At 41.6% G+C, this 13,481-nt stretch overlaps 1 protein-coding gene across 11 annotated transcripts in view; it reads left to right on the forward strand.

The window, feature by feature from the left end:
• The window catches only part of LOC105009031 (membrane-associated guanylate kinase, WW and PDZ domain-containing protein 2), a 364,503-nt gene that overhangs the window by 252,050 nt on the left and 98,972 nt on the right, over window positions 1-13,481 (forward strand). For 8 of the 11 annotated variants that reach the window (XM_020044758.2, XM_020044759.2, XM_013131917.3 and 5 more), the window contains exon 8: window positions 334-470. In XM_020044758.2, coding sequence (XP_019900317.2) covers window positions 334-470 — 137 coding nt within the window. The remainder of the gene's footprint in view (window positions 1-333; window positions 471-13,481) is intronic. The other 3 variants (XM_020044760.2, XM_013131918.3, XM_013131922.3) reach the window with 1 other exon arrangement.

Genomic DNA, 13,481 nt, shown 5'->3' on the forward strand with positions numbered 1-13,481 from the left:
AGCATCTGTGGGATGTGCTGGACCAACAAGTCCGATCCAGGCTCCAAATCGCAAGTGACAAGACTTGATGGATCTGCTGCTATGGTTTTAGTGTCAGATACCACAGGACACCATCAGGGGGTCTTGTAGAGTCCATGCCTCGGCGAGTTGGCTCCGTTTTGGTCGGCATGCGGTGGACCAACAGTATATTAGGCAGATGGTCATAATGTTTTGGTTCATTAATGAATAAATATTTTTATATATGCCATTTAATGCGACAAATGTGTAAGTTTGTATATGTCATGTAGAAGGGAACCCAAAACACACTGATGCTGCTGGATTTCACTGTCATAGTCCTGTTCCCTGCAGCCACATCAATAGAAGGACTCAGTTTGAGAACCCCGTCCTGGAGGCCAAAAGGCGACTGGAGCAACAACAGCAGATGCAGAGCCAGGGATTGTCGGCTCTCCCCTTACCTGCAATATACAGAGGTACAAAACCCACCCGAAAGTGCACAGTAATACAATTTTCCTGCCCTTCATTTATTTATATATACAGTATATATATATGTGTGTGTGTGTGTGTGTATATTTATGTATATTTATATATGTTTTTTTTATATATATATATATATACACAGTTGTGTTAATAGGTTTGCATAACCTGACAGAAATTGTGAAATTCTGGCATTGATTCTGAAAATATGACTGATAATGCAAAAAAACTGTATTTTATTTAAGGATAATGATCATATGAAGCCATTTATTATCACATAGTTGTTTGGCTCCTTTTTAAATAATAATGATTACAGATATCACCCAAATGGACCTGATCAAAAGTTTACATACCCTTGATGTTTTGCCTTGTTACAGAAACACAAGGTGACTCACACAGATGAAAATGGCAATTAAAGGATAATTTCCCACACCTGTTGCTTTTTAAATTGCAATTAGTGTCTGTGTATAATTAGTCAATGAGTTTGTTAGTTCTCACATGGATTCACTGAGTAGGCTAGATACTGAGCCATGGGGAGCAGAAAAAAACTGTCAAAAGATCTGCGTAACAAGCTAATGGAACCCTAACCCAATTTGTAAAGAAAACATGAGTGAGCAGGCAAAACACAACTTTTATTTCTTACGGGATTCACGTTCAACTGTAGGTCATAACAGAATGGCACAATCATAAAACAAAACATTGCAACAAAGAAAAAGATTTACTGACCCCTGTTCAAATCTCTGCATACCCTTAGTTCTCAAAACGGTGTATTGCCCCCTTTAGCATTAATGACAGCATGCAGTCTTTTGTACTAGCTGTCATTGAGGCTCAGATTTCTCTCACGTGGTATAGCTGCCCATTTGTCTTGGCAAAATGCCTCCAGGATGTGCAAAGTCTTTGTTCGTCTTGCATGAACCACACATTTGAGATCTCCCCATAGTGGCTCGATGATATTAGGGTCAGGAGACTGATAGCCATTCCAAAACCTTTTTCTGCTGTAACGACTGGAGGGTAAACTTGGTCTTGTGCTTAGGGTCATTGTCGTGCTGGAATGTCCAAGAGTGTCCCATGTGCAGCTTTCGTGCAAAAGAATGCAAATTGTATGTCAGTATTTTCTGACATACAATCTTGCCAAACATTTTCACAAGATTCCCTGTGCCTTTAGAGTTCACAGCCCCCCAAAACACCAGTGAGCCACCACCATGCTTCACAGTGGGGATTGTATTCTGTTCACTATAGGCCTTGTTGACCCCTCTCCAAACATAGCGCTTATGGTTGTGACCATAAAGCTCTATTTTGGTGTTGTCACTCCAAATTACAGTGTGCCAGAAGCTGTAAGGTGTGTGAAGGTGTTGTCGGGCATATTGTTACCAGATTCTTTTGTGGCATTGACACAGTAAAAGCGTCTTTCTGGCAACCCGACCATGCAGCTCATTTTTGTTCAAGTATCGTCGTATTGTGCTCCTTGAAACAACCACACTGTCTTTTTCCAGAGCAGTCTGTATTTCTCCTGAGGTTACCTGTGGGTTTTTCTTTGTATACCGAACAATTCTGGCGGTTTTAGCGGACATCTTTCTTCATCTACATATATGTATATAGGATTATATATATACACTCACCTAAAGGATTATTAGGAACACCATACTAATACTGTGTTTGACCCCCTTTCGCCTTCAGAACTGCCTTAATTCTACGTGGCATTGATTCAACAAGGTGCTGAAAGCATTCTTTAGAAATGTTGGCCCATATTGATAGGATAGTATCTTGCAGTTGATGGAGATTTGTGGGATGCACATCCAGGGCACGAAGCCCCCGTTCCACCACATCCCAAAGATGCTCTATTGGGTTAAGATCTGGTGACTGTGGGGGCCATTTCAGTACAGTGAACTCATTGTCATGTTCAAGAAACCAATTTGAAATGATTCGAGCTTTGTGACATGGTGCATTATCCTGCTGGAAGTAGCCATCAGAGGATGGGTACATGGTGGTCATAAAGGGATGGACATGGTCAGAAACAATGCTCAGGTAGACCGTGGCATTTAAACAATGCCCAATTGGCACTAAGGGGCCTAAAATGTGCCAAGAAAACATCCCCCACACCATTACACCAACACCACCAGCCTGCACAGAGGTAACAAGGCATGATGGATCCATGTTCTCATTGTGTTTACGCCAAATTCAACAGAAATCGAGACTCATCAGACCAGGCAACATTCTTCCAGTCTTCAACTGTCCAATTTTGGTGAGCTCGTGCTAATTGTAGCCTCTTTTTCCTATTTGTGTGGAGATGAGTGGTACCCGGTGGGGTCTTCTGCTATTGTAGCCCATCCGCATCAAGGTTGTGCGTGTTGTGGCTTCACAAATGCTTTGCTGAAATAACGAGTGGTTATTTCAGTCAAAGTTGCTCTTCTATCAGCTTGAATCAGTCTGCCCATTCTCCTCTGACCTCTAGCATCAACAAAGCATTTTCTCCCACAGGACTGCCGCACACTGGATGTTTTTCCCTTTTCACACCATTCTTTGTAAACCCTAGAAATGGTTGTGCGTGAAAATCCCAGTAACTGAGCAGATTGTGAAATACTCAGACTGGCCCGTCTGGCACCAACAACCATGCCACCCTCAAAATTGCTTAAATCACCTTTCTTTCCCATTCTGACATTCAGTTTGGAGTTCAGGAGATTGTCTTGACCAGGACCACACCTCTAAATGCATTGAAGCAACTGCCATGTGATTGGTTATTTAGATAATTGCATTAATGAGAAATTGAACAGGTGTACCTAATAATCCTTTAGGTGAGTGTATATGTATATGAGACAGCCAAATCAGTGCACTGCAGGTGGGAGGGTGTGGCAAGCAGTTCGGTGAGCTCGGATAGGAAGCAGGTGGAGGCTTTGGGGGGTCGGTAGATTAGCATAACCTGTAGCTGTCTGGACCCAGTCAACATGAAGTGAACACACTCAAAGGAGGTAGTATTAACTGGAATCTCTTTGACCAGGATGTCAGCACGATGGATAACAGCAAGCCCGCCACCACGGCCAGAGTTGCGAGGCTTTTGAATATAGCCATAACCTGAAGTGGCATGGTTCAGGGTTATGAACTCTTGCTGGTTCTGCCATGTCTCAGTAAGACACAAAAAATCCAGTGATTTTTCCATAATGAGGTCATGGATAAGGAGGGCTTTATCATTTAATGAACGAATGTTAAGCAAAATAAATGATGTCCTGTTTAATGCATTAACAGAGGTTACAGTGTTGCCCACATAGACCAAGGATCGAAGATTTGCATGCGATGGGGGTGGTTTGCATCGATGACTTCGCCAATGTGAGGCATGGCACCAAACAGCTGGGACAGACAGAGTTTCGTGAGAGTAAACAAACTTATGGCGGGAAGCCCTATGAACATAGGGTGAACGACGCAGAAGATGGAGAGATTTTATAACCTTAAGACAACCCGGAGATGTATTGGAGTTTAAAATCATGAGTTCCGCTGCAGTATATTTGATGAGAGTCGTGGCCAAACAGGACGCAATTGTTAGCATCACAGCTTGGTTTGCTAATCCCATAACAGTCACAGAAGGCTAGGAAGATCACAGCACAGCGACGGAAAGCGTATTGAATAGCAGTTTCAGGAACCAGCGGAAATGGAACATTAAAGTCACTGAAATTTAGTTGCAGGTTTCTGACAGGTTGATGTGGTAGAAATGTTTGCAGCAAGTAGCGTTAGATAATCGTAATGAACGCAGCAGAGCCAAGCAAAACAATAATTATGATTCCACACGGATGTCTGGGGTTAAGTCTAGTGGTATGACTTAAAATCTTAAAATCCACGGAAACAAACGGTTTACTTGAAGATGTTTGAAGAGTTGAATAGTTCAAGTTGAGAAGCAGCGGCAAAACACGCCAGTGTCCTCTCAGCTACATCCGGTTATTAATGGGGTTGGGACCATCAGTTGTGTTGTGCAGAAATCAGGTTGATACACAGCCGACAGCCCTATTGGACAACTGTTAGAATTAATATTATGGCAAGAACCAATCAGCTAAGTAAAGAGAAATGAGTGGCCATCATTACTTTAACAAATGAAGGTCAGTTAGTCTGGAAAATTGCGAGAACTTTGAATGTGTCCCCAAGTGCAGTCGTAAAAACCATCAAGCGCTACAACGAAACTGGCTCACATGACAACCGCCCCAGGAAAGGAAGACCAAGAGTCACATCTGCTGTTGAGAATAAGTTCATCCGAGTCACCTGCCTCAGAAATCACAGGTTAACAGCAGCTCAGATTAGAGACTAGCTGAATGCCACACAGAGTTCTAGCAGCAGACACATCTCTAGAACAACTGTTAAGAGGAGACTGCGCAAATCAGGACTTCATGGTCAATTAGCTGCTAGGAAACCACTGCTAAGGAGAGGCAACAAGCAGAAGAGATTCTCCAGGCTGTGTAAGGGATATTTGACCAAGAAGGAGAGTGATGGAGTGCTGCGCCAGATGACCTGGCCTCCACAGTCAATGGACCTGAAGCCAATAGAGATGGTTTGGGGTGAGCTGGACCGCAGAGTGAAGGCAAAAAGGCAAACAAGTGCTAAGCATCTCTGGGAACTCCTTCAAGACTGTTGGAAAACCATTTCAGGTGACTACCTCTGGAAGCTCATAAAGAGAATGCCAAGAGTGTGCAAAGCAGTAATCAGAGCAAAGGGTGGCTACTTTGAAGAAACTAGAATATAAGACATGTTTTCAGTTATTTCACACTTTAAGTACATAATTCCAAGTGTTCATTCATAGTTTTGATGCCTTCAGTGAGAATCTACAATGTAAATAGTCATGAAAATAAAGGAAACACATGAGAAGGTGTGTCCAAACTTTTGGCCTGTACTGTATGTGTGTGTATATATGTATACGTACGTACGTATGTATATGTATATGTATGTGTATATATGTGTGTGTATGTGTGTGAGATACAGTGGGGAGAACAAGTATTTGATAAACTGCTGACTTGGCAGGTTTTCCTACTTACAAAGCATTTAGAGGTCTGTAATTTTTATCAAAGGTACATTTCATTGTGAGAGATGGAATCTAAAACAAATAATTAATTTGCATTTTATTGCATGACATAAGTATTTGATCACCTACCAACCAGTAAGAATTCCGTCTCTCACAGACATGTTAGTTTTTCTTTAAGAAGCCCTCCTGTTCTCCACTCATTACCTGTATTAACTGCACCTGTTTGAACTCGTTACCTGTATAAAAGACACCTGTCCACACACTCAATCAAACAGACTGCAACCACCCCACAATGGCCAAGACCAGAGAGCTGTGTAAGGACATCAGCCATAAAATTGTATTGGTGAGGGATCAGCCCAGAACTACACGGCAGGACCTGGTCAATGACCTGAAGAGAGCTGGGACCACATTCTCAAAGAAAACCATTAGTAACACACTACGCCGTCATGGACTAAAATACTGCAATCGCACGCAAGGTCCCCCTGCTCAAGCCAGCGCATGTCCAGGTCTATCTGAAGTTTGCCAGTGACTATCTAGATGGAATGGGAAAAAGTAATGTGGTCTGATGAGACAAAAATAGAGCTTTTTAGTCAAAACTCCACTCGCCGAGTTTGTAGAAAGAAGAAGGATGAGTACAACCCCAAGAACACCATCCCAACCGTGAAGCATGGAAGTGGAAACATCATTCTTTGGGGATGCTTTTCTGCAAAGGAGACAGAACGACTGCACCGTATTGATGGGAGGATGGATGGGGCCATTTATCGCAAGATCTTGGCCAACAACCTCCTTCCCTCATTGAAGATGGGTCGTGGCTGGGTCTTCCAGCATGACAACGACCCCAAACACACAGCCAGGGCAACTAAGGAGTGGCTCCGTAAAAAGCATCTCAAGGTCCTGGAGTGGGCTAGCCAGTCTCCAGACCTGAACCCAATAGAAATTCATGGAGGGAGCTGAAAGTCCATATTGCCCAGCGACAGCCCCGAAACCTGAAGGATCTGGAGAAGGTCTGTATGGAGTGGTGGACCAAAATCTCTGCTGCAGTGTGTGCAAACCTGGTCAAGAACTACAGGAAATGTATGATCTCTGTAATTGCAAACAAAGGTTCCTGTACCAAATATTAAGTTCTGCTTTTCTGATAGTAGTTAGTGTGGGGTATAATGTGTCAGAATGGTGATTTATGGCCCTGGGGGGGCGGGGCTTCCATATATATGTGACAGGTGGGCGGGACATCCGGTTTGTAGGGTGGGACTTCCGTTATGACGTGAGTTCGGGGCGGGACTTCAGGATTTACGTATGCAGTGACTTTGTAATTTATGATTACATTAATGTTTCAGTGTTTGATGTTTTACAACGCCTGATGAGCATGTTTTTTTTGACAACTTTAAACAGTGCATCTACTGTATTACGTGGGCCTTGTTTTGGCCCCAAATAAAACACTTTTCGAAAGGTGACCCATAAACTGGCATTAAAAACCATTTGATCAGTCACACCAGCCTTAAACACATGGCCTTTGGGTAATTCATAAAATGCCACCTCCGGTAGCTCTGGGTTGAAGATGTATCCACCGATCCGACCATCGTCCAATTTCCACTCCTGTGTCAACATATCCTGGTGTAGTTGATGGATTCGGGTTAAACTCTGCATCTGTTTCTTCGGTGCTGGCATTTAAGCTGTTAGCTTTCACCGGTGTTTCACCCAAAACATTGATCGCGGCACAATCCTCCATGTTTTGTATTGTGTAGGTAAGTTCGCTCAGGCAAGACTGAATGACCATCACTGATGTCTGCGTGATTTAAATACACAGACCACACCAATCAACCCATAAAACATGAATGGTTAACAACCACCGGTTGTAGGCCATCTGTTGCACCACTTGTCAGAGGATAAAACACCGGGGTTTTAGATCTGACGAACACCATTTGTTGAACACCAAACACCTTAACGCTGACACAACACTTATTTGTTGCCTGGGAATTTAACATTCCGGAACCCTAAGCTCCGTTTGTTAATCATCAATCATAACCCACCTGTTATAACACTAGTCTGTTTTGCTCATTAAAACATCAAACACTGAAACATTAATGTAATCATAAATTACAAAGTCCCTGCATACGTAAATCCTGAAGTCCCGTCCCGTACACACGTCATACAGGAAGTCCCACCCTAACATACGTCATAACGGAAGTCCCACCCTACAAACCGGTTGTCCCGCCCACCTGTCACATCAATATGGAAGTCCCACACTAACTACTTCTGATGTATCAAATACTTATTTCAGTGGTTAAATGCTTGCTAAATAAAACGTAATGTCTTTTGATGTTTGGGTGCTTAAATGCCTTAACAGCTTGAACCCCGATAAATGCTGCTTGCAGCTTTAATTTTTATTAGAATTGTCAAGATTCAACACATTAAATGATTCCGCTTATAATTTCATCCTTTCCCTGTTCACATGAAACAATTCCAAATGTATTGTTAGGGCATTAAAGGTCTGAACTGTATATCATTGTACCGTATACCGTACCATATCAGTTCTTTTGAAAGCTCACTACCAACTCAGCTATTTCAAGATCACTCAAGAAGCAACATTCTACTTTTCACCCATCATGATTGTATGAAAGGAATGTTGCAATGGTACTCAAATCTTTCCTGGGAATACCCATCCATCTCAAAATGTTGTTGTTACCCTGAAGTAGCCCACCTGAATTAAGCAGCCAATTTGTTGAATAGTTGATAGAGGTGCCCTAGCTCTGGAATACATCTAATAAATGAATGAATGAATGGCAGTCCCCAGGAGAGATTTGATTACTTCTGTATTAAGATAGTCAAGCATATTCGATCTGCACTAATGGCCAGATGTTACAATGTTCCTTTCCCTACTGGTAAGTATTGCTTACATCTTTTTGCAGGTCAGCTTGCCTTTTTTTTTAGGTTCATCCTGGGAAATAATGATATTAGCATCAGCAAAGTATTTATTTGTGTCACTTTGTTAAATACATGTAAAAACTGTAATAATCAAAGTCTAATCTACTCTATATGTGTCTATGTGTCTATGTACCTCCTAACTGTTCGGACGCTCTTGCTTACTGCTCCGTGCTTTGCTCTATCGCTTTTATATTCTTATACTTTATTTCCTTTTACCACCTAATTTTAAACTCAGCAAATCAGCACAGTGCTCAAACGCTTGGATTTTTTTTATACAACCAGTCTCCCACAGAAAGCTTACATTCCGGAAAAAAAATAAAAATAAAAATAAACTGCCAACACTCTTAAGGATAAGAGAAAATGCCTCTTCTGGAATCGACTTGCTGTACTAACTGCCACAAACTTTTACAAAGGATTGCAGTTCTTGAAACAAAGTTATTTGTGGGATCACCAAGCCAGACGGAACACATAACAGAGCTCCATCATGGACACCCTCAGCACACAGCCGGTGAGTCCCATGAATCTAATGCTCCTCAACAGACCATACTGAGTGTAGAGAAACAAGCCGATCGACTTACACATCGATGGCATAAACAGGGAGCGAAACCTAAAGGCACTCGAGACATCAGACTGTCACGAGTATCACATATTGCCGCAGTAGCATCCTCTACCCCAAATACGGCTCTGACAAGGATTGCAAACACTGGTCTCCTATCACCGCCTATACATCTTGAGAACAGATTTGATGTATTATTGAACGAGGAATCCCCAAACTTGAAGAATGTGTTTGAACATAGACTGAATCAGCCAGTAGCTAACTCTAAAGCTAACAGGCGCTCAAGGTTGAGCAGACAGCGGCATTCAGCTCAGAGCACAGCTGAGCCCAGGACTAGTGGGTGACTCCATAATCAAAAACATTAGTAGCAGGGATACAACTACATGCTGCCTTCCACAAGCAACAACTTCTGATGTAAACAGGGAACTTCAGAACATTCTGATGAAACATAAGACTGCAAATAGACTTGTCATTCATGTGGGGAAGAATGACATTCATAAAGAGCAGTCAGAACTCCTAAAGAAGGATTTCAATGAACTTTTTGAAACACTTAAAAGACTGACAGTTCAAACTTTCATCAGTGGACCACTCCCAGCAAGAGGAACAAACAGGTTTTCACGCTTGCTTGGGCTTAATACATGGCTGAAAAAAACCTGCAATATAAAAGGAGTGAACTTCATTGACAACTTCAATCTTTTCTGGAGTCAGAGGCAACTGTTTCAACAAAATGGCCACCAGCCAAACAAACTGGGGTCAAGAGTGCTTAAGGACAATATCTACTTCTTCCTCCGTCATCCTTCTGCCAATCCACACAACCAGAATGGCACACACACATCTGGACACAGTATGAATGACCACAGGGACTTCACTTCAGCAACTAAATGGACATGCGGTCAACGGATTATACAAGGACAATGATAACACCACTCCAGACACAACAACCCTTGCTCATGGACACAAATCTCAGCTGAGCCCTGCCACCAAGGTTTGCCCAACTTACTAGATGTCACAGTACATAATAGAAGTGCTACAAGATTCAGCACCAAAGGCACAGCCTCAGATTACACCTGAGAAAAAGACCCTCTCACCACATACTTTATCTCTTTCTCCAGCCATCTCCTCATCTATGCTTCCCAGAGAAAATGGAGGAAACTGTGTGTGTGCTGGAACCATATTATCCCACTCTTTGCAAGCCCCCAGATACCGGTCAAAAAACGGCTGGCTCCTCAACCACCAAAGCCGGCGGGCCCAGCTCCCCCCTCCTCCTGTGAGATCTCTTCGATCACAACGCCAGGGCCCACACCCTCTTCCTTCTGTTCGAGGTGTACCAAAAACAACTGATACCAGCTCTCAGTGATATGTGTCGGGTCCCCGCTGTGACAACAGCAACTTTAACAGCAACTTTATCAAATGTTTACAGAACAAGCGGGAACCCAGTGTGCCTGTATCTTTCTCTATTGCTGTTCTATTACATGATAGAAAGTCTAAGGCCTTCAAAAGCCGCACAGCAAACCCATCTAATCTAGTGCCTATTGCACGTCAAACTAAAATTACTGTGGGGACAAAAAGTAAGACTGTTAAGTTAGCACTTTTAAACATCCGCTCACTTAAAAATAAATCACTTCTAGTCAACGAATTAATAACTAGATACAACCTGGATTTTATGTTTCTAAATGAAACTTGGCTAGAAGACAACTGCAGTGCAACAATTCTCAATGAAGCATCCCCTCCTAATTTTAATTTTATGAGTGTCTGCAGATCAATGAGGAGAGGTGGGGGAGTAGCTGCTCTTTTTAAAGATGTCTATCAATGTAAGCAAATATCATTTGGGAACTACCAGTCTTTTGAATATCTGGGTATTGTGTTAAAAGGTGCTCCTCGCATTTTACTTATCACTATTTACCGACCTCCTAAATACTCTCCAGCCTTTGCTGAGGACTTTACAGAACTGTTATCAATACTTTCCTCAGAGTTTGACTGTTTTGCTATTGCTGGAGATTTTAACATTCACATAGATAATGCAGAAAACAATATGGCAAAAGAAATCAAAACAGTTTTAATAACTTTTGATCTGACTCAGCATGTACATGGACCCACACACTCGTGGACACACTCTAGATTTACTTATCAGCAAGGGTATAAATATTTCATCAATTATTATTAAGGATGTAGCACTGTCTGATCATTTCTGTATTTTCTTTGATATATTGATCTCTCCTGCCATTGAAGTTAGATCTGTGTCTGTCATGAAGAGATGCTTAAATGAGAACACTAGTGTACTATTTATGAAGGCCATATCTTTAACACCAAGCATATCTGCTGACTCTGTTGATTTTCTCCTTGATTCTTTTAACTCAAAGGTTAAAAGTGTAATTGATGATATTGCTCCTGTGAAAGTCAGGAAGAATGGTAGACAAAAAGCACCTTGGAGAAACTCGACAGCAGTGCAAAATATGAAAAGACAATGCAGAAAAGCAGAGCGCATGTGGCGAAAGACAAAACTTGTAGTCCATTACAACATCTATAAAGACACCATCCATGCTTTCAACATGAAATTAGGCAAAGCTAGACAGATTTTTTTCTCAAATATTATAAACAGAAATCTAAATAATACACGCATTCTTTTCGCTACTGTCGATAGACTAACAAATCCCCCAAGCCAGATTCCCAGTGAAATGCTCTCAGACAGCAAGTGCAGTGAGTTTGCATTCTTTTTCTCTGAGAAAATCAATAATATCACTACTCGAGTAGTGCTGGGGTCAGACAGATCCAACCACAACCTGAGAAAGTAGTTACTCTGTCTGATTTCGAAGAAATTGATTGCAAAGTTTTGGAAGAAACTGTTCAACACCTTAAAACATCAACATGTGCCCTTGACGCACTTCCCACATCTTTTTTCAAAAGTGTGTTAAACTGTTTAGAAGTAGATCTCATAAAAGTGGTAAATGCCTCACTTCTCTCTGGAAGTTTCCCAAACTCCCTGAAAACTGGTGTTGTCAAACCCCTCCTGAAAAAGAGCAATCTGGATAAGACCATATTAAACAACTATAGACCGATCTCAAATCTTCCTTTCATAGGCAAGATCATTGAAAAAGTTGTCTTCAATCAGCTGAACAAATTCTTAAGCTCAAACGGATACTTTGACAATTTTCAATCTGGTTTCCGACTGCATCACAGCACAGAGACAGCGCTCATTAAGATAATAAACGATATTCGCTTAAATACTGACTCAGGCAAATTATCAGTGCTGATACTACTTGATCTCAGTGCTGCATTTGACACTGTCGATCACAACATACTTCTAGACAGGCTGGAAAACTGGGTGGGGCTCTCTGGGATAGTCCTAAAATGGTTCAGGTCATACTTAGAAGCAAGAGGGTATTATGTGAGTATAGGAGACCATAGGTCTGAGTGGGACGTCCATGGACATGCGGAGTTCCTCAAGGCTCAATTCTTGCGCCACTCCTATTCAACCTGTACATGCTCCCAATGAGCCAAATAATGAGAGAGAACCAAATCTCTTATCACAGCTATGCAGATGACACACAGATCTACTTAGCCCTATCGCCTAACGATTACAGCCCAATTGACTCCCTGCTCCAATGCATTGATGAAATAAATAGTTGGATGTGCCAAAACTTTCTTCAGTTAAACAAAGATAAAACTGAAGTTATTGCGTTTGGAAATAAAGATGAAGTTCTCAAGGTGAACGCGTACCTTCACTCTAAAGGTCAAACAACTAAAAATCAAGTCAGGAATCTCGGTGTGTCTCTAGAGTCAGACCTTAACTTCAGTAGTCATGTCAAAGCAATAACTAAATCAGCATACTATCATCTGAAAAATATTGCAAGAATTAGATGCTTTGTTTCTAGTCAAGACTTAGAAAAACTAGTGCATGCTTTCATCACCAGCAGGGTGGATTATTGTAATGGACTCCTCACTGGCCTTCCCAAAAAGACCATAAGACAGTTGCAGCTCGTACAGAACGCCGCGGCCAGGATTCTCAGCAGAACCAGAAAATATGATCATATCACACCAGTCCTCAGGTCTTTACACTGGCTGCCAGTTACATATAGGATCGATTTTAAAGTATTATTACTGGTATATAAATCGTTCAAAGGCCTAGGACCTCAATACATTGCAGATATGCTCAATGAATATAAACCCAAACGAACACTCAGATCATTAGGATCACATCAGCTAGAAATACCAAGGGTTCACTCTAAGCAAGGAGAGTCTGCTTTTAGCTATTATGCCAGTCGCAGCTGGAACCAGCTTCCAGAAGAGATCAGATGTGCTCCTACAGTAGTCACATTCAAATCTAGACTCAAAACACATCTATTTTACTTTGCATTTAATGAATGAGCACTGTGCCACTGTCCATCCGACTGTTTTCACTGTCATTTATTTTATTATATTTTTTATTCTAAACTGTATTTGACTTTATATTCTTAACGGTTTTAATTTTTCTTATTTCTTCACTGTTCTGTATTTGATTTTATATTCTTAATGGTTTTAATTTTTTCTTATTTC

This window comes from Esox lucius, chromosome 19 (assembly GCF_011004845.1).
Source record: "Esox lucius isolate fEsoLuc1 chromosome 19, fEsoLuc1.pri, whole genome shotgun sequence".
NCBI lineage: Eukaryota > Metazoa > Chordata > Actinopteri > Esociformes > Esocidae > Esox > Esox lucius.